General features: G+C 27.4%; 1 protein-coding gene across 2 annotated transcripts; it reads left to right on the forward strand.

Moving 5' to 3' along the window:
• Positions 1-218: 218 nt before the first annotated feature.
• Positions 219-18155, forward strand: LOC119685193. 2 transcript variants are annotated; one of them, XM_038099420.1, is made up of 2 exons: positions 219-851; positions 17605-18155. In XM_038099420.1, the coding sequence occupies exon 2, from the start codon at positions 17637-17639 to the stop codon at positions 18135-18137; it is 501 nt and encodes a 166-aa protein (XP_037955348.1). In that variant the 5' UTR covers positions 219-851; positions 17605-17636; the 3' UTR covers positions 18138-18155. The 2 variants fall into 2 exon arrangements, with proteins under 2 accessions (XP_037955348.1, XP_037955347.1); XM_038099419.1 differs by lacking the exon at positions 219-851 and adding an exon at positions 16440-16586.
• The last annotated feature ends 5647 nt before the right edge of the window (positions 18156-23802 follow it).

Raw genomic sequence — 23802 nt, forward strand, 5'->3', positions numbered from 1 at the left:
ATTTTTCTTAATATAACATTAAACAGTGCATAACGGTCGTTCGTTGAAAGTTGTAAAATATTTTAAGAAAAAAAAAAAATTATACAAAATAGTAGTGTGTATGCAAATACAAAAAAAAGTAACGAAACAAAGTGAAATTAAATTTTATTTAGAAAATACTATTATATCAAAATTATAACAAAAATCAATAATAAATTAAAAGTTGCTTTTGACAAAAAGTAATAAAAAAAAGCAATCAAAATTACTGAAATTTACAATAAAGATATTTTCATTTATAAACCAACAGTACAGGAAGCACAAAACCATAAAAGTATAACAACAACAAAAACAATCAATTCAAAGTTGTATAAAAAGTTATCAACCCCCTGAACCGAACTACCAACCCGCAAAAATATACACATTTAGCTGTTTTGTTGTACGCGCAAATATTTGCCGGAAATTCATTCATACATTCATACGCTACTTGTGTACTGTGTACTCAAAAACAATTGTACAATACACAAGTTAACATATTTAAATGCAATTCTGCTAATATATATATACATACATATATAGAAACTGTTGTTATTTCTTCTCCTACATTGATGACATGTGCCATTTTCGCAAATCATCAATGTATCAGAAAGTTTGATTGCGAGCGACTATAAGCGAAAGTGAATAATCGGTGTGTCGCGAATTTGCTGTGCTGTGCTGTGCTCACTATTATCAGCGACGTCATTAACCGGAATTTGAAACACAAGTGCGTGGTGTCATTGACGTGATAACATATAAGTTCCTGTTGACAAACTAACACTGCTTGCTGCTGCTGCTGCCGTTGCCGCTGTGAAATCCACCAAAAAACAAAACAAAAGGTAAGTAATGAAAATATTTGATGTGTCACTTGTACATTAAAAAAAACAACAACAATAATAAATGTAATGACTATATTAGGAGAAAGTTTATTAAGCGTAAGGTGGTAGGTTAAATAATAAATTTAGAAAACTCATTTCTCTGTTTTTCGAAATGTTAAGATACAACAAATATATAAGTTACTGTATATAGTAAGTAACTTATTTGCATAAATAAATGATTTATAACTCTAGTCTTTATTAACCTTTCGTTTAGAAAAAATAAAACAGAAGTAAATATTTCAATGTTTAAATTAATGAATTACCCAAGCAACAACAACAAATTTTTTATAACTAAACTAACTACACCTAAAACAGAAGTAAATATTTTAATGTTTAAATTAACGAATTAACGAATTATATACTCAAGTAACAACAAAATTTATATACCTAAATTGACATAAATTTTGTGCATTTAAATGTTAAATACACATTAATATATACATATGTTTGTATGTACATGACAGGTTCAGTAAATTAGTCAATAAAAAATGACGGCAGCAAGAAAAAAAAAATCAAGCTGCCATTTAACCTTCGATTTTAATGTGTATTATAAAGTTAAATATTTATTCCTCAATATTTATATAAAAAATGTCTTTTTTAATACTTAGTTATAGATACAGACATATAGATATAATAGAACTGTGTCAGTTGGTCATTGAGTGTATGATTATGCAAGTTTCACAAATTACTTTCAAAGTTTTTTTTTCTAATATTTTAAAATATTATTCTAATATATTAAAATTGTTATTATAGAATAAAAAACCAGAATTAATTTATAGCATTTAAATGGAATTTTAAGGTTAAAATAAAATGAAATAAAAATTTTTTTTTAAGTGTAACCTTGCGAGTTATACTGTACCTCGTGTCATTCATTTTATCAGTGCGGATGTGAAGCTCATAAATGATTCTGCGTTTCGCTATTAAACAATGCATTTAAATAAAATCGAACAAAGGGCAACCAATTATTTATAATGCTATCATCATAGCATTTAAAGCGATAATTAATATTATTATAATATTTAATAAATATATATTTGTTTATATATTAATAAAATCGTAGCAAGTAGTGGCATTATTTCATAGACTTTTCTGACCAACTAACATTTTCTGACTTATTTTGTTAACTTTAATCTTTAACGATATAAATAATGTTAATTTTTATTAGTATAAAAAATACTTTATTAATGTATTTCTAATTTTTTGGAACAAAATTTCCATCTATCACGCACCATTTTTACGCTTTCTCAAGCATATAACACAATTTTGAGGTTATTTAATTTTCACTACATTGCATTCAAGAATATTATCGAAAACCGTGTACTAGGTTATAGTTGGTGTGATGAAATTTTTATGTTGCCAAAAGATCCATATAGTAGATGTACCCCATTTTGGATTCAATACTGAATAGAATAAATATAGAATATATGGATTAAATTTTTTTTATTAATGTATTTTTGGTTATATTTTTATTTAAATATTTTTTAAACAGTAATAAATTCCCTGGAAAAAATACTCTACGGCCACCCTAATATTCAGTATATACGAATATAATTCGATTATATTCACATTTAATCAATGATTCAAATAAATATGTTTATATTCGAGTATATGCAACCAAATATATATTATCAATTATTTCTAAATAGAGATTAAGTTGCATAACCTGTATTCTATAAATATATTTGTAATCATTTTTTTCAATGCTATTCTACATGTTTTGAAGGTTTTTGCTAATAATATTTTACTATACCATAAATGTTGTTTTACACCAAGTCGTAAATCACTAAACCAAACCACATAAAACGTTTTGGTTATATATAAATATGAGTTTTATTATAATTGATCACAGCCAAAAATAATAATGTACAACTAGAATATATACAATATAAAGTACAAAAAAAAAATTAATTAAAATTATAAATTTTTTTTATTATTATTATAGATAAGTTTAATTCCATAACATGTAACTTTCCTACAATTAACTAATTTTACAATGTAAACTAAATTAGGTCACACAACGTTTATTGTATTTAACAATTATATAAATGTTTACTATAATTACCAACAATTGTACAATAAATCATTAAATAAACAATGATAATAAAGTGGAACATTAAGCATTTTAAGTGATGTCAAATTTCGATTGATTGCTTACATCGTACGAACACTCGAGGGCAAGGCTTAAATGCTATCTACACATATGAAAATGTTGATAATATATACTGACGTAAGCTACATATATACTCATAGATACAAAAATAAATTAACAATAGACTATTATAGAAATATAAATATCGATTTATTTTTAGGAAATAACTAGTGTAGTGTAATCGTAGTTGTTCTATTCTATTGTATATGAATTTGAATTATCATTAATAATAATTGATAATTGTTCCAAAGCGTTTTTGTAGTTTAAATAAATTATTATGGACATTTACGGTACGTTATTAAATAAGTAGGTTATTTAAAGCAACGTATTTAAACTCAATAAATAGATATGGTGTTAGGTAGTTCAAATAATATTTGGAGTGGAACTGGAACCTAGGAACAACAGCAAAAAAATTTACTTCTTAACTCTTCTTTAAAAGCAGTAAGCATTTTTCTTAATATTTTTTTTAAATTCATTTAATTTAATTTAATATTTTTAATTCAATTGTTTAAAAAGCAGTCGATCCAAGCATTCAATAACAATAATTTTTGTATATTATCGTTTGCTGCAGCATTAGTTCAGTTCTGTGATATTCTTTATCAGATACATAACTTCTAGTTTGTCTATTGAGACCTCATTTATTATAAATAAGCACAAAAAATTTCAAGTAATTATATACCTATTTTACAGCCTATATAATGCATCTATGCGTTTATACAATTCATTATACATTATACCAAAGATGCATAAAGCATATTAAAATAATCATACAGTTTATTATTCTTAAACTTGGTGGTCCTTACTAAAAACAAAAATATCATAGTAACCCTTGTTTTCTGCCACAATAGTTTGGTTCTGTGATATGATAAGCATTATTAAAAGCACTTATACAAGCAGTATTAACATTTACTGGAAGAATTGAGAATTGTTTAATGTATCTCATGACAGACGTTATATAATGAATGGTTATGTTATACAAATAGTCATATCTCAATTGACAATTTTGTACTTTAAATACTATTTTGGTATGTTTCTTTTGTATCTCAATTTAAAATATATTTGTTTTCTTCTAATATGCAAAAGATCTGGTATTTATAACTGATCAACATTGTTTTCACCAATATTACAAGGCACAATAAGTCACGTCATTATCACCAAATTTGAATTGAACTTTCTGTCTTTCTTTTATGTGAAGTTTTTTAATATATACAATGAAATCAACAACAGTTTTACATTTGATGTGACCATAACTACCTGCATAACATGCCTCTAGGCAATAGTAATAGTTGTTAGCAGTATTGATAGCAATATTTAATACATTAAATAGATTCTTGATAATGTAAGCAAATGTCCAACATTCTGGTGTTGCGAACATTATGTTAACAGAGTATAAACCTCTCATGATCCAGCAGATTTAAAAAAAATGTATCTAAATTTTTTTCTTCAAGCGTGAAAACGATTCCTTACTACGACTTAGACAAAATCGGAAGACATGTCGCCAGTAACACTTACCAAGCAGATTTACTAAGTTATAAGATTATATATATTAATAAATACAATTAATTAGGTCATAATAAAATGTTTTTTTTCGCATAACTTCTTTTCTTGTTTTGAAGCTTTTAAGATACTATTTGTATAAATTTTTCTTATCATTATTAACTATTATAACTAATTAATTTTACAAAACCTTTCAATATTAAATATCGGTGTTGTTAAACATCTTTGCTTTCAAGGTTTTAATGAAACACTTTGGTAATTCTATTAAAGATATAATATTAAGCATTGTGAAGAATAAAGATACTCATACAATTTAATAATACAGAATTTTGTACTGCATACTAATTTCTTCATTCTTAATTAAATATACAAAGGTGTGTTCTTAATGTGATCTCATACGAAGGTTAATCTAATGAAATAACTAACCAATAAAAAATTTATTTATTTAAACAATTTAATTTAATTTACTGTACAAGTGTCTAATGACTGCTCAATGACATACAGAACTTTCCTGGTAAGACATATATATATAGTATTGCTTTTAGTCTAGCCCTTGAAGATTAGATTATTTCATATACGTAAGCACTTAAAAGTTATACATCACTGCAGTTTCTGATATAACTTCCACATAAAACAAATCATGAATCACAGCGGACTTTTGTATTAGTTTTGCTTTTATTCCATTCATTTTTTATGAGTGTCGAAACTTCTTGAGAATTAAGTTGCCTAAATTCTGATTCACTTAAAATCGAAAAAGGTTTTTCAACATGAAATGGACAACATTTTAGAGTATTTTCAAAAATTGTTTCATAGATAAATTGAAATTTTAGTTTTTGTATCTGAGAACACAATGCAAAGCCAAGTTCAAACCAGGTGATATTTACAGTTTCCAAATAATGGCCTCATTCAGATACATAATTTCCAGCTGCAGCTGTCGTTAAACGTTTTACTGTCTGCGCATGCACGCGCATAAAATTTTATTCAGTTGAGCATTGCATTTAGATATATATCTATGTGTTTATAGATACATACATTACCATACTATATACCATATGTGTATACATGTGTACACTGGTATAGTAATTTGTTTGAACATTATCCTGTTGACTTGGCCGCACCTTGATAAACTACCAAAAGAAATTTGAACGTTGGTTAAGTCGCCAAAATGCATTTAGTGGATATTTTTAGTGCATCTTTGTTCGTTCTGAGAGATAAAAACCAGTATCTTTGAAATTAAAAATTTGCAGCTGTTTTTATGGATTCTAAAAGTGGTTTGCTTGTTGCCACTTTTTGTACATATTTTTTGCTGGAAATTTTTTTTGTTTGTTGGAATTTCGTTGTTAAAACATTTTGGTCTTTCCCTGCATATTCTTTAGAGTTATCCGTTGGATTTTAGCTTTTATCTTTTGTTTCACATTTAATTAAATTTAAGTTGATTAAAATTACCATAAAATTTAATGGAAAAACAATAAAAATGTTGGATGGTATTCAATTTTTGAAATAACATAAAAACGACCAAGTTTCAATTATTGTTTGGTTATCTTCTTGCAGTTCATCCTAAACAGCTACTTTCAAGTTATGGAAGTTACGATCTATTCAATAGCTGCTGCCCCAGAATATCTTGTCGAAAAATAATAATATTTTTATTATGAAAAAAAAATGTTTCTTTTTTAAAATAGGAGGTTTTAATTAAATTGTGTATTTTAAAAGTTTTTATGTGCATACACTTTACACATGTGGTTTATCTTTTCATAGGTAGGTTAGTTTATACCAACGATTCTAAGGATTGATTTAGACCTAGTGGCCCATTTTGTTACCGTTTACGAAACTCAGAGGTTGAAAAACCAACTCGACTCGTTGACAAAGCCTAAAATGTTCTTTAGAAGAAGGTCCTGCAGTTGGTCAAGATCCTCAGAAAAGGAAGCAACCCATTAAAAAATTCAGAGGTCGAAATACCAACTCGATTCTCGTTAACAAAGCTTAAAATGCTCTTGAGAAGAAGGTCCTGCTCCTTATATGCACTTTACAGTTACAAAACAGATGTGTGGCACTTTCATCGTACTCTCCACAAGTGTGACAGGAAGGATTAATAAAAATGAAGATTAGTCTTCTATCTTATAAACAACTTGATATTTTTTCTTGATTCACAACTTTGTTTTCATCCATAACTTTGGACGCCGGGTAATGCGTAAACATTAGGAATCTCTTTTAATAAATATGCTTTCATTATACTATATAAAGGTGAAATTGATTGTTGTAAAAATCCGGCCAAAGGTTGGGCATTGACAAACAGTAGTATAGTATATTTTAAGCAATCTCTAAACTGTAATCAAACAATAGTTCCTAAATCAAACTGTGATTCAATGTAAAAATCTAATCTAAAATTAAAATTATTGCGTTATTTTAAATAAAATATTCTCATATTAGGATCACAAAACTTAATCAGTCATAGAGTTTTACTTAAGTTACATTTAAACTGAATTAAAATACTAAGAAAAGTCCACCGTAATTATTATTATATATAAAAAAAAGTTTGCTTTGTTTAATTAGCATTTAAAAAATGGAATAGAAATATACAAAATTAATTTTCCTTTAATCTGTTTTTTAATTTTTTAGTATTTTATTGCTCGAAAAAAGTTACTCTTGATTCGGATAAATTAATTAAATCAATAAAAACAACACATTTTTGTTGATTTAATCGGTAATCATTTGTTCAAGTAAAGCATGCAAGTAAAGATATATAATATAATATAATATATATAATATAATATATATAATATAATATATATAATATAATATATATAATATAATATATATAATATAATATATATAATATATACGATATATAATTTAAAAAAAACAATGTGGTGTAACACTGCAGAACTCACAGAAAATTTTGAAATCTTAAGAAAATTACAAGTATATAAACAAACCTAAAAATTCAATCTGGATCAGCATTTGATGACGATTAACCGGTGTCGTGTGAATAGGATATTATAAAAAAGTTAAAGCAACTGCTATAGTTTTATTGAATAACAAGGCCTATAATAAGGTTTTGTTTTCGGTATAATTCCAGGAAGAATCTTAATAATCAATAAAAATGATATTTTTTAACGCAACAATAAAGTTGTAGTATCATACTTTAACATCTATATATTCTATATATAAAGATATATATGTGTACTTTATGATTTTTGGTATAACAACGGTAGCTGGAATTAATTAAAAGGACTTGATAATCAATGCAATTTCCCGAGTTACAGAACCCGAAAAAAATAAATCATTATATATGTATATGATATATGTATATATATGTATATTATATATGTATATGATATGAGAGCCGCATATATATTTACAGTTGCTTGACAACTGAAACAGCATATATGGCGCGTGTCATGGCGTCTGCTATACATCACTTACGTTGTCACGTAAGGGGCGTGAAAAAAGCCAGATAAAATGAGCATTTAACATAAAACTTAATGCGGCGACTAAATAAAAACGACATTAATCAAAGTAGAGCGACGCACGGGCAGCATGTGTCTTTTCCATATGTTGAATAGGTGCATATGCATTACTGTCTATATTTGTCCATATTGTATGTTTATACAAAGGTGTAAATGCTGAATTTAAATTTATCAGATGTAACATTGGCTTTAGAAACGTTTTTTTTTTATTACATTTGTATATACAAATGTCCATATTGACTTAACACCCACCCCACTTCAGAACAGCGACAGACATTCATTTGGCGCCATATATTTTCATTCTGGTATTTATTTATTTATTTTTTTATTTAAATTTTCCGCCGCCATGAAATTCAATTGCGGCGTTCTGATTATGCGCTTTCTTCTTCTCCGCAATATTGTGTATGCTGGTGATCGCTCAGAGTACAACAAAGTTACTTGCTGACTGACAGACGTACTCATATACGACCTGAATCTGACTGACGTTAGTTGACGGACGACCGACTGATGTTGGCAGTGTCGAACGCATACGCAAGCAGGCATGCAAGAATTAGCAAAAAAACAAGATCACATCCGTCAAGCGTTTGGCACAAGTAGCGTTGGATGCGAATTTATAAATTGCAAGGGTCGTCTGGTGATGGTTTTAAGGAAAGTTTATGAGGTTCGCTATAAATTCAAATATTTGGGGCTTATCATGACGTATGTTATTTTTGAAAATTTCACATATAGACATAGTTATTGCCGCTATTATTTATGTGGTTTACTGTTTTGATGCAAAATTTTATGGAAAATAAAATTATATTTTTGGGATTTGGGATTTATTGATAGTATTTTTAATAAACAATGTTTAGAAAATTGTCAGTCTATTTCATATACAAATTTTTTATTGAGTTTTGGAATACATGATACATTTTATTTTATTATAAACAAACCGATATTTCTTTAAAATTATCTTCAGAAAATGATTCAACAAGCCACTTTTTGGTGCAAGCAATTACTCATTCGAAATCCATTCGTTATCTGTCAAATTCACTAGTTTTTATGTAGAATACAAATAAATAATTATATGTACAATGATACGAAAAACTATGTTTAAAAGAAAGGACATATTTCGTTAGTAAATTCTAAAAAGCAATTCTATATTTTTTAAATATTTTTTTTTGATTTGTTGTTTTACCATTGCATTCACAAAAGATTATGTAGGATTTAAGGCATAACACAAATCTTCAATTCTGAAGACACGGTCTATTTTGATTTTCTTGCATGAATTAGCTATTTAAATCATACGATCTGGTGAAGTTCTGTAAAGGACCTTGTTTATGCATATAATCCTTAAACTCTCAAAAGTTTTAAAATGAATATACTTTAAGTTATGGACGTGTTATTCCCAGCTATATGCGGACAAGTCATCGAAACTGATATCAAAAGGATCTAGTACTATAAGATACCTCGTGGAGAACATTTAAATTGGTTTTATATTTCACACCTAATGACAAGAGTCTAAATATATATTTAATCTTTTAGTCTGTCTTTGATCTCTACAAAACCATTTTTTTGTAGTATTAAAATTTTGATTTCTCTCAGTACCTCTCAGTTGTTTTACTCAGGTTGCCTGCTGAAATCCAGAATGATTCAAGTTTAATTAATTGCTGATATGCTGCTCATTGTCGAAGCAGCAACTCTTTTGAAAGGTTTATCGTGGGACGTAGAAGGTTTCTCAGCATTACAGTGTATTAAATATTTCATCAAAATTTTTTTTATCTTTAAGTATCTTAAATCTTAAATGTTGACTGTCCTCTTGATTTATTCTTCCATGGAACCTTCGAAATTTTTAAGTTTCTTGTAATTTCATTCCTTCCAGTTAATTGCCATGTTAACACGAATTAGTGATATAATAAACTTCTTAATAAATTCTAAATAAATTTGTATTATTTATATTCAAAATAATGTTTTTTAAATAAATTTAATATTCTTGTTGTGCTGAAGCTCCATGTTAATCGATTGAGATTATATTTTTTTATGTGCAATTAAATAACAAAAATATATAAATTTTGCTAAATTGCGACACGTCCATTCTACAAGTAGTATATACTATACTATATATAATTTGTATATATAATAATATAATTTGTTGCTACAGTTGAACTCGGAATCAAAGGCTATTGCCCTTGTAAAATTGCACTTTAACGTCCATTGTAAAAATTATTTAAAAAGTCCAAAACTTCATACGAGCTGAAATCTTGTAAAACCACATTTTTATTGTCCTGTGCAACAGATCACGAAATATTTACGTGATGATGGCTACAGTGGGCAAAATACGTGAAAAATTTTATATAAATTATTATGATATATTTATGATATATATTATCATAAATTTAGTAAACACTTTTTGGAATATACTATATGTATATATTATAGTTTAAATCTATTTATAAAATATATTATTATGAAAGCTTTTGCAATATTCACTTATTATCATAAAAAATTCCATAAACTTGGCTTAATTGTGAGTATATGAAAATTTTATAAATTCGACACGTTTTGCGAGTTAATAACACTTTTGAACTGCATTGAGTTTTTACGATAAGAATGCGATCTCAATGTGTGCTTTCTATACATAAAATATTAATTTATTTTTTTTTACATTTATTTATTTGTTTTTATATTTTCAAATTTGTATGCAAATAATTATGTGATTATAAACATATATGATTATTTATATATGTTAATATATATGTATATATTGAGTTGCAAAGTTAACGCCTTAATTTTCGCGCTATACCATATATTAACAAATACCATATACCATATAATCAGAGCAATATAATTGATCATTTAATAAAAAAAAAACTTTAATATAACATTTCAAAAAGTCATTGTAACTAACCTACAAGACGGTACATTTCGTCACTGAATTTAAGCCCGTACTCAATAAAAATCTATATGTGAGGCAACATTAGTTTAAGGAAACATCTTTAGACATTGGATTATCTGTAGTTACAGAACACCGGTCCAGTTTTATAACGATAATATTTCTCTCAATCTATATGCTAGCCTAACTTTGATTTAAACTAAAACAAAAATACTAGATTAGTAATTTTAAATTTCTTTAAATCAAAGATTCAACCAAATATTATTCAATTAGGATTTAATAATCGATAATTAAGATATGTTAAGTCTATAGCTCTACAGTTTTATCAAGAGGCGTACGTTCTTGTTCGATTAGGGATAAGTAATCAATACAAATAATGTATTAAGTGCATAACACAACAGTTTTGTTAAGAAGAATTTGATCCTTGTTTTTACGTTATATTAAAGCTTGGTTTTGATCTGGTTCAGGGTAGAATAATAACACAAAAATACTAACTTCTATTACAAAACAGCGATTCTTTGGCATAAAATATTCTTTCATATAATATAAAATAATATAAAATATTTGTCTAATCCATAACACTACAGTTTGTCTATAGGATAATGTTACTTCTCACATTTTAAGCGAAAACCAAGCATTGACCGAACTAGTAAAAGGATACTAAAAGAAGATTTATTAATTCTATCATATATCAGAAATTCTTAGGTAACATGATATAACCTAACTTTATTGATATTTTGTCGGTTTTCAGTGAACTCCCCCTTTTTATGTTATATATATTTATATGCATGTATGAGAAATACAAACAATCGATTCGAAAAATCGGTTCATAATCGGAATTGAAAGAAAGATTCGTTGTAGGAGGTTAAGATCGAACATTAGATGTAGTGCCACTGATGATATGATACTGTTCATATAAACTATTAATAAAAAAAACATTTTTCTGTAATAAACCAATAAGCCAATTGTGTTTTGATAAAGAATTCGTTAAGTATTCATAATTTTCTATAATCTTTGCGATAAAAACTTTCTAAACATCTTTGAATTTCGTAACATAGCACAATTGCCTCAAAGTAAATGCAATAAAACAAAGTGATGCCGGATATTAAACTTGAAATTGCTCAAAAATAAATGTCTGCAAACATAAAATTCTTAAATTAACAAAAATTGTTGCAGGAAGTCAATAATTTATGGCTGCCATATACATTATTTTAGTAAACATGCACATTCATAATTTTCGCCAAAAAATGCTCATACAAACTTATTAAATGTAATAAAGTCATATAAACTTAAGAAAATTCATTTGAAAATATCTATATACAAAAAAAAAAGCAACGAAAATAATTCAAAGAAACTGCTGGAGCAGACCGACCTCAACACATTAGCACTCACATAAGTGTGCACGGAGGAGCATTTGTGTAATGAAAGCGACGACAACGGAAGCTGTCAGAAAATTACGCACTTAAAATGGGCAGGAAGCGCGTTATTTTTGCTCAAAATTTTTACGAACTTCAAATTATATTTTCGTACTTAAAGTTGAAAAAATAATAAAATTACCTTTTAACTTAAAAACACTTAAAACTATAATAAAAATAAAAAATATAAAAAAAATTATATAAATAAAAATTGCAAATTATAAAAATATATGATTAAATCATATTATTAATAATAGTTAAAATATTATTAAAACACACTAGTGTTTTTATATTATGTAAAAAAGTTTTATAAAAAAGTCCGTAAAGCTTAGCCCGTATCTCGTAACTATTTTTGCTTGAATAAAATTATTTCTAGGCGAAAGTACGTTATGGTTGCACGTAATTATTCAGCGCATTCAATAATTGCTTCAGTGCTGCTTATACAAATAAGCGCATGCGTCAGGAAGTGCCTTTAATTTATATCGTTTTTTTAATGCATATCTATTTCCCTTTTATAACGCACATCCTCTTACACAATATGACAAACAGACTGACTGTGTAGACCTTGATAAAAAATGTTTGTGCGGGCGGATGTGCAGATGGCGCATGCCCTTCCTGTTTATTTTTATTCATTCTGTTTTTATTTAAATTAAGTTTAAAATAATAAAAGTTATAATATATTTATTTTAAAGTTAGTCAGTCATTTATTATATTGTAAAAAGTATAAAATTATTTAGGAAGATATGAATTAAGGAAATTTTATCTTTATTGCACAAATATATATAATGAACATTTATTTATGGGATAGTAACAGCTATTCCTAATAACTAATATACCAATATAGAATATGCTAATACTTTAGTATTCATTCTACTAATATTGTAAATGCTAGTACCAAAATTTGAATAAACGTTTGGATGAAGAAATGTAATAATAGAATTTTTGTTGTTGTAGTTTATTATTTTTCGAAAGCCTCTTCATAATAGAAAAATTAATAAATTCTAAGATTTTAATAGTCAGATTAAAAGTATTTATTTCTAAAGGATTTCAGAAAATTAATAACAAAAAACACTTTTTAATGAGATTTTTAAGCTTCAAGAAATGTTTCAATTTCAAGTTTTAAATCCATCAAGTTTTGTAAGTCAAAATAATGATCCAAAAAGCCTACGTGGATTCTTAACAACTTCATCTAACCTAATGATAACTTAACCGAACCGAACATTCAAACGTGGTTTTGTAAATAAGAAATTTGATATGAAAAAAAAAATGCTTTCTTTAAAAAATAATTTTGCATTTAATAAATGAATTATAATTTCACACTCATACCAATATGCCTATGAAATTTATAATTTAAAAACAATAGTAATATTTAAATAAATAACACTAATGCACAAAAGTCTTGCTAAAAATATTCATAAAACATTGTTATTTTGTTTTTCAACTCATTTTTAAAAAATTATAAAATAAATATATGCAGTTAAATTTGCTCATGCAAATTTAAATACTTTATAAAACTGAGCTCTCATTAAGTACATAAGAACAGTGTTTTATATATAATAAATTGTTCAATTCAAAGTTCGTATTATTAGAGAAACTACAAAGAGAAAGAGTTCATTGCCTAGGCTAATGGCTTCAGTTCACTTGATCTATATTTTACGCTTTTTATGTTTTTTCCCAAGACATTGTCTATATTTTCTACTGAATTTTATTAATTTCCCACATTGAATGAATAACTTCACACATGAGTGGCTTTTGCTTATATTTTGCCCTTTTGCTTTTTGTCTTATTAACTCCTTGAGAATTATTTTTATTAAGTCTTTCTAGAATAACATTATATAACAATGACGAAGTGATGGGGTTCTTCGTGTGACAAATGCATTTCTTTCTTAAAAGCACTTGGCTTAAATTCTTGTAAGAGTTTATTGTATACATTTTCCCATCGGAATTTTTTGAAATATTCGTGGGAGTATTTTTTCTTATATTATTATCGTTCTTTTTTTATATTTTTATTTTAAGTACTTTTAACTTTTAAAAGTTTTAATCAACCTAAATATATAGGATATATACAATATGTTGTTAAAACCCTCAATATTTAACTTTGAAATATTTACATCTCAAACGTATAAGCAAAATCCACATATATTGTTAAAAATATATACAAATAGATTTAGCTTTATGTAGATTATTCGCTTATATAAAGTTTGTATATTATACATGCAGTTAAATATTTATAGTATATAATAAAACATTAGTGTTGTTGAAAATTTGTTGTTTTTTATATAGTTTTTGCATTTGCATTGTAGCTTTTCAAACAGATGCTTACATTACACAGTGGCAAAAATGAATAATAGTAAAAGCATAAAATTAAGAGAATAAAATTAAATTATAATAATAAACTTAAAAGAACCTAATATCAACATGATACTAGCTGGCATAAACAGCTGCAGAATATTAACTAATGAATAAAAGTACAGTCAGACTTAAAATTTTCTGAATAAAATCTTAAACATTTGTATTATTTAACTATAAGAATGGTTTAAAACTTCAGAAAAATGTACGAACATAAAATTCAAATACGGCTTTGCGTCAATTGATTAAGGAGCGCTGACACTGAGCTTCAAATATGGTAGAGCACAAGTTCGATTCCTGAAATTTGCAGTCTCAAAAAATTATTTACGAAAAATTAAGTACAAGAATTATGGGTATTTGATGGATATTGGGCAATACTCGAAACAACTGTATGGTCAGCCGAAAAATTCAATTAATTAAAATAATATAAAATGAAATTTTCTTCTTGTATTTCAAAATATAATTTGTTTAAAATAGTTCAAAATATAATGTTTCAAATTTATAAAGAAGTAATTGTTAATTTGTTTTCTATTATTTCCACGATATTTAAAATTTTGATTGGTTATTATCGAAAAACATTTTTTTTTTTAAATAGAATTTTCAATCCATTGTATTTAATGCCATATTTAGAAAAATATTTGTTTCCCAACTCGTTTTTAATTTTTTTTTAACCTTTGGAAGAGACTTTAATGACAGTTTATTAATACTTTACGAAAAAAATGTTGACTTATTCAAATCTTTTTAAAGCCGGACGCAAACCATTTTTTAATACTTAAAATAAAATACCACAACTAATCACTATTTCACCTGAACCACAAGGCGTATGAACAGCTCCATTGTGCTCTATGACTGCCGCTTCCTCAATAGATAATAAATACTGTGCAAGCAAATGAAGAACGGATTACAAATTGTGCTCCGTTTGAAGTGCATTGAAAAATGTTTTTTCATCAAGTGAATTCCTTTTAAATCTTGTCGAATGTTTATTATGTTTGATTCATATGTTAATAATACATATAAAATAAATAAACAAACCAAGCCTTCCATATCAGAAATGTTCCAGCCGCGCGCTATGTTCTTTTCATGAACTGTGTGTGTGGCACACCATGTTTGCGTTTGCGTTTGAACAATGAAATTCTTCTCTTTTGTTGTACACTTTCGTTCATTCGTTTTCATTTATTTTGAATGAAAATGTTTATATTTAAATGAACTTTATGATTTATGTTAAAGTGCAGCTCTAAAGTGGTTATATTAAAATTTGTTGTGAGAAAATTCACACACATTTTTGACTATATAAGCCACTAATTAACTCTGCGCTTTCCTGCTGTTCACTGCTTCATGTGTGTCATTGCTCGATCATACTTATTAACAACTCTGTATTTATTGATCTAAACAATTGTTATATGTATGTATATATTATAGACATTTCACAACATTTCTACTTCAAAAATCAATTAAATACAAAGAAATTTTCATTCTAGATATTTATTCTTTCATTCTCATGTACATACATATGTAAATTATTAAACAAACCACTTGAGTTTTCATTTAAACAATTTTAGTTTAGTCATTTCCTTAGTTTTATTAAGAAGTATAGCAGTACACGGTTTCTACACAGGAAAAGTACAAAATTTCTAAGCTTTCATTACTTCTCTCATTCTATGCAATATCAATCAAATATTGCCACGAAATTCAATTAAACATTATCAAACTTAATTTTTTAACCCAACGGAAACATTTAAATCAAATCCGGAAGAGCAAAACAAAGTAATAAATTTAAGTGCATTGGTTGTTGTTGTTGCTGCTGCTGTTGTTGTTGTCTCATTTGTCAAATTGGCGGTATGAGAAGTTGGCTTTATACAAAAATGGCTAGTACGCATAAGCGCGCAAAGGGAAACAATAACAAAGCAAGCAGAAAAAAATCACATCAACTACACTTCATTAAATTAGGTATGAGAACAACAACAAATTTTTATATCTGACATCCGCTCTCACTCTCTCAGGCCTTATTTCCTTTAATTTTGTCTTGTTTGTTGCTATTTGGAATCTTCTAAGTAATTTGTTTTTTATTTTATTAGGTATGCATTGTCTAGTTACACATCCGTCAACAAACTTATTGAAATCGTGGCCAACGCCGGATATATAATAATATACACTTGCATATATACATACATATAGTATATATTTAAGTACATGTTTGTTAAATCAATCAGATTTACTATAATTGTTTGCAAGTGCTTAGCAAAATGCAAATTCAAATATTTTCTTCAGAATTTGTACTCATTTTTCCTTTTTATTTTGCTCTGCACATTCGTCATTTCATTATTTCGTTATGTATGCAAACTACATTTGTGTGTTTGTGCGACACTGGCAGTAGCCACAGATAATGAAGTAATTGTTTCCGATGCCGGTCGCAGCGGTAGTTGTTTGTAGTTAAATACATGCGCTCGTAATATTAATAGCTCAATATGTGCCAATCGCAACCGGTTGAAAATTGATTGCGAGTTTATAGAACACTTGAACCGCTGTAATTGATTCCGGTTTTAATTGTGTCAACTTCATTACAACTCAATGAATACCCGCAATTAGCTGCTTCCTGTCATGTGCTGAGCTGTCACACTGTATATACACTGTATATGTGCTATATTTGCTGCTCCACAATTCAAAATATGGAGAAAAAAATTGCATACGAAAAAAGCACTGTTTACAAGGTTTCCTCGTGACAGTGTGTTCAAGGTTATATTTAAATTAAAAATAAATATGAAATATAAATTATAAGTATTTCAATACTAAAATTGTGATAAAAAGTCATCGCATATCATATCTATTATTCCACTCGTAACAATGTATTTTATGCTTGTATATATAAACACTGTAAATAACCATTATTAAATAAATTTTTAAAGTTACTCATTTCCGTTGAAAATATTACTGATTCATAATTTTTTATTTTTATTTTTTATTACAGTTTCAATCAACAACTGCACCATACACTTTAAAATGGAAATCGAGTCAAATTATCCAAAATATGCAGGTCGTGTACCGCCTTTGGACCTTTCTCAAGTAAACGCGAGTTGTCGCACAGAAAACGACTTACAACATTTGTGGTCAACGAAAACTGATATCGTCAATTCAGAGTCGGCAATGCAGCGCAATTCTTTACAAAATCCCTATAGTCATCATCATACACATTTATCGCTGAGCAATAGTAACGGCCGAAAGAATGGTGATGCTATAAGCCTGCAACATTTAGGTTCAGATGGTTTGCCCGTAGATCCACGTGACTGGACACGAGCCGATGTCTGGAAATGGCTGATTAATATGGCAGTTTCAGAGGGACTGGAAGTGACACCCGAATTACCTCAAAAATTTCCGATGAACGGCAAGGCTTTGTGTCTTATGAGTCTTGACATGTATTTGTGTCGTGTACCAGTCGGTGGTAAAATGTTGTATCGCGATTTTAGAGTACGTTTAGCGCGGGCAATGGCATTATTATCGTAAAAATAAAATACCATCAAATAATATATGTAAATTTATTTTCTGTACATAAAAAAAATTTTCATTAGGCAAAAAAAAAGAGTGAATTTTATATAGTTTATATATTATGACTAGGGTAATAGAAAAATATCAAAGCACTAAAATTTAAATAAAATTACTTTTCAATGTCCTATTAGTTTTGTAAGTTTTAAATATACTACAATTTTTTTTTTTTTTTTTGTTAATTAGTATTATATTTAGCTATACTTATACAATGTAAAATGCTTTAAAACACAAAAAATGATAATGTTTTAAAAATAAAATTTAATTTAATGTAAAACAAAAAATTTGTTTTTAATGTTATAAGATGTTACGCAAAAGCACAAATAACGTAGCACATGTGGCACTAACCTGGAATCCGCAAGGCAGTTGAACCCATGGACGACCACGCAATTCTTGGCGTAGAACCATAAACAATGAAACGAATAAATCGATAGCTTGAAATAGGCACCAAATAGGCAAAATTGGAAAACTTTTCACAGTCTTTGTGAATAGGCTAAGTTTCTACAATCAAATATTGTACGGAACATGCCTAATAATAATAATGTTATAAGACTATCTACTTTTTTGCTTAATGAAACTCGAATTAGTATCTAATAGTACTTTTATTCATGCTGTCGGTGACCACTTGGATGATCTACTGTAATGTAAAGAGAGTAATTTGTAAGTATAAAAATATATAAACGCGATATAGCCGTAGTTGTTACTTGAGCAGAGTTATTAGCGGCATTTGTTAATCAATTTTGTTAAGAAACATCACTTCTTACCAATATAGTAAATTGAATTAGATTTTAAAGACCTATAGCACATTTTCGTTATATACTGATCAGCTATATCTGCGCTGAGAAACTTGGTTTGGTGGGCAGCACTTAATTGTCAACTACGTGTAGTTTTAGGTTGTAGATCATAGTAGCCTATGTTATCTCACCTGCGTTCCAGATATCTATATTGTTTTTTTTATTCTTAGCTTGCTACATAACAAAATCAACGAGTATGGTTTATAGTGACGAATAACTCTGTTACTTAGATCTAGCTATTTCTGTAATGAGACTAATAGTAGAATTATAGTAATAGTAGACTAATAGTAGAAAATTATATTATTTACTGAATCAACTTAAATTATTTTACACTAATTTTTAAATTTAATATTTCGACTTTACTCTAAAATCGTCGTCTGTGTAATAAGAGACTTAATAACGAATATTTACTGCAGAATAGGCATTGGGATAGGCACTTAAACTGAAAAACATTAAATTATTTATGGTGAAGTCTTTTCATGATAATTTTTATACATACATATTTAACAGACTGGTGCGAAAGATAGGTATTTGAATGTTATATACGTGCATATTTAAAAATGTAATAAGCATAAGAGAATTGTGATTTTCTTTGTAAAATTCTCTAAAACATTTCAGGAATGGATATTGTGCAGAAAAAATATTGTAATAAATAAGAATATTAATTAAAGATTATTATTACAGATAATTAGCAACAATTTTGTTTTATTTGTGTTTAAATACTTAAATATGTCCTGGATAAAAATGTAGGTAAAATTCAAAGATTCAGTTTTTAGCATGAGGAGCTAGTTTAAGATAATACAGGGATGTTTCTCTTGCGAATAAAATAAAAAATATCGTTTTTAATGTTTTATCATTTTATTTTCGATTTACACGCTATAATAATTTTTTTTTATGAATTCTTATACAAATATTTAGTATGATATTTTTTTTAAATAATAATATCAATTTTAAATATATAATTTAAAAAAATATAAATTTTTAAATTAGTGGAATTAGTTATTAACGTGATATAACGTGATATAAAAAACATATATATTCATAAAAAATTAGTTATCATTTATATTATTTAATGAACTTGCTAGTAAATTAATTAAGAATTGAATAAATTGTACTGAATAAATTTAGTATCTTATCAAAATTAATACAGCTAATTTATTTCAAAATTTTTTAAACTTATATCTGAATTGAAAAAATATATTTCCTCCTACCTTATTCTTATTCTCATATGTCTCGTGTTCCCCTAATAACTTTATTCATGGATATAACATTCCTACAAGTATTTATTCCTTTAAAACCAAAATTTTATTGTTGAGTTTACTACATATAAACATAGTAATTAACTTATGAATAATCTGTAGCAATGCTCAAGCTACATTTGTTGATGATCGAAGCTGTTTTGGGGTAAACCAACGCATAAAATCACTACGAAGCAGGAACTGACGTTGATTTATGTTCACAGCTAGTGTTAAGCCTTTTGATATATGACCCTGTTTTATTACAAATATTGTAAAAGTAGAATGAACTTCTCTCAAATTAACACTTCATTAATAATAAGAACTAATGTTTGGGTTAAGACACAAAAAATTTGAATAAAAGAAATAGAATTGTAATGAACATTTGAAATTCACATTTTACATTTGAAATATTTCACACTTCCACAGTTTTTCATTACATTAAAGGTTTAAATTAATTTTATGTACTTTTGACTTCTTTTTTTATTGTTGCTTTTTTTTTTGTGTTGGATTGCACACGTTGAAATCTAATTTATGTTCATCACGCAACTCATTCGATCACGATGTATTCGTATTCCAATATTATTATCTCAATGATTAAATTGTGTTTTCAATCTGAGTTACATGAGTAAAATTTATAAACGCATTTTATAAAAAATCAAAAAATAATAATAATAAAACAGATTTCATTGTAAAAATGATTGAAATGAACTTTTAATATATTTCCTGCTATTTCAATAAATACAACGTATTATTTAAACTAAGCTATTACTAGACAACATCGGAACAAAGTCTTTATAACTTTGTGGTATGACCCTAAAAGCGTTTATTAGCTTTACCGGCAGAATAAAACTTGAAAATTGTTAAATTGATACATGGCTATTTTAGGTAATATTGAGAGGACGAGTGCTGATACACTTACCAACATTTCCACTTGGAGTTTTGTATTGCCCATTGTTATGCCCTTAAAATTACCTGGGAGAGATGAGTTAGCTAGTTATTGCTTTCTGTTTGTATATTATCCTTGTTATATCATTTGGTAAAGTTAAGTAGATCCCGCAATATCAGTTTTGTTGACTTTGCAAGATCAATAAAAAAGCGGTCTTTCAATTTTTTATATTTTTATTTCTAAAGTTAAAATATAAATGAGCTTTTTAAATTATTTGATCTAGTTTTGGGACATATGTATGAATAGACATACAGTTGAGTTGTGAATTGATGTAGTTGGTAACAGTTAGCATCTTTACTTTCCACGCTAGGTGGCTTAATTTTATTTTTACTGAAGAAACCTTTTTATCTATAATATATCTTTTTTATTGGGAAATTGCGAAATATTGAAAGTACGGATATTAATAAATCTTCCTTGAATCCAGCTTAGAAGGGATAACTATCTATTTTGAAGAATAGCATTAACGCTCTAATATTGATTAAGCAAATCTACTTTGAATACTTCTATCCATCCATTTTGATGAATTGCATCAACCATGTGAATGGTTAAATTCTTGTATTATATATCAACGTTTTATTTTCAATGTCGTATACCAATAAGTTTTGAATGTATTCTTTAAGATAATATTTTAGAGTTTTTGGAGTTCTGAAGCTTAAATTTAGTTGCATTATTGACACAACCATACAAGAAAGATGGCTTCAAGAATAGATGGCATTCTATTTTTCTGGTGCAACATTTTACTTTTGAAGAGGGGTTGAAAATGATTCAGAGTTTCTATACGAAGAGCCCTCTTTGTCTAAATGTTATGTTTTTAAATTGTTTTTTTTTTTTTGTCAAAAGTCCGTCGCAGGTATTTCATTGCCATCCTCCACTCAATGGTGGGATTATTTCCTCCTAATATCCTTGCATTTTGTTAATGCTGACGAGTGTGTAAAAATCGGTTATACTCTTTCACAATATCACTATATTACTATTATACTTTTTCTTCCATGTATGTACTTAGTTGATCAGTTTATATCAATATGCACCTGCGGCAGAGATTTAGAAATGATACTTGCATTTATATGAGAGTACAGGATGCATGTGTCATCAGGGTACAATTTAACACATGGAGTTTGATTTTTGGACAGGGCTTAGCTTCATTCACCCTTCTAAGCCAATATTTTATACAAATAAAAATTGTATTAAAATCAATTTAACATTTCGAAAAACTTTCTATAGATTTTGTAGCACTAGTGAGAGTGTCGTCATCATATAAAAATGAAATTAGTAATATTTAATAAAGTTATAAAAGATTATATTAGTACAGAAATAATGCAATAATATGTTATCTTGATAGAATAGAAATAAACAGGGTACCAGCGCCCAACGAAGCGGAGCACTGAGAGCATAGTAGATCCTTTGTTATCTTGATATATTATTTAAATAATAAAATAATTAAATGCGACCATTTAAAATATTTAAGTATATTTTATGTATAATTAAAAAGAGTGAACAATATTAAGAAGATATAACTATAACAGTTAAGTATATTTATATAAAACTAATTTTAATGAAATTAATTTGATTAAATATTGATAACGATTTGACATTAGTATCATTTTTCGAATATATGATTTACAAGTGGAATCGATGTTGGCCATCCATCCGCCCGTACATCCGCTGAAGTGAGAATCATAAAAAAGTAGAGACAAACTAATCAACGTACTGTCACTTCCTTTCGTTTTGGAACTTCGCATTTAGTGCATTTCTCTGTTTTACTTCACTGTAATGCGATGTATAGCAGCATTTTATATTTTTGTAAAGAGCATCCGGGATGTTGTTTATTGTTCAGAAGACAACAACTTACACAAAAGTCACTGCTGCTTTAGTATAAATACCTAACAATTGTACAAAATATATGCATACAACATATGTCAATGTGAAAAGATACAAATAGAGATACAAAAACGAGTACAAAAATATACAATAATAAAGATATGTAGGCGACAAACCGCCAGATAAATAAAAGAACGGTTGGTCTTACCAGAGTGCGGTAAAATTTATGTTTAATTGTTTTTTATTGTTTGTTGATGACAATAGTGATATTTGTTTATGGAAGCGGTAAGTACTTGTCACTTATAAGCCAACATAAGAAATAATAGAAATTAGGAAAATTCCTTAAATTCAATTATTAAAGAAAATAAGTTAAAGTGTGAATACATTTTTAATTTAAACCACTGATATTCCCATAGATTATGAAACCCAATTAAATTGAGTTGGCGCCTAGGTTAGGGTAGATTGTAGTAGTCTCTTTGCAAATAATGCACGTTATAATGCCACGCGTTAACATTATTTATACACAGACCAGTAGGACCCTTAACAGACCCACAGAGGTTAGCGTATGAACAACGCAGAAAGGCATGAATCCCTCATTCAACTGAAAGTGAACTAATCTGACAAGTCTATAAGCTTGGTGAAGTGCTTAATTTTGTAGAATTACAGTTAAGCTCTGATACATGTGAGGTAGAGTAGAATTTCCTCATCATCAGCAAATCCACAATTCCAATATCATAAGAAAGCATGCTTAGAATTTCTTTGACAATTTATATATCTTTTTTAATTTATCTAGTTTGAATACATTTTTTATAAAGTTAAATATTTTTTAT

Source organism: Teleopsis dalmanni, chromosome 2 (assembly GCF_002237135.1).
Source record: "Teleopsis dalmanni isolate 2A chromosome 2, ASM223713v2, whole genome shotgun sequence".
Taxonomy (NCBI): Eukaryota; Metazoa; Arthropoda; class Insecta; order Diptera; family Diopsidae; genus Teleopsis; species Teleopsis dalmanni.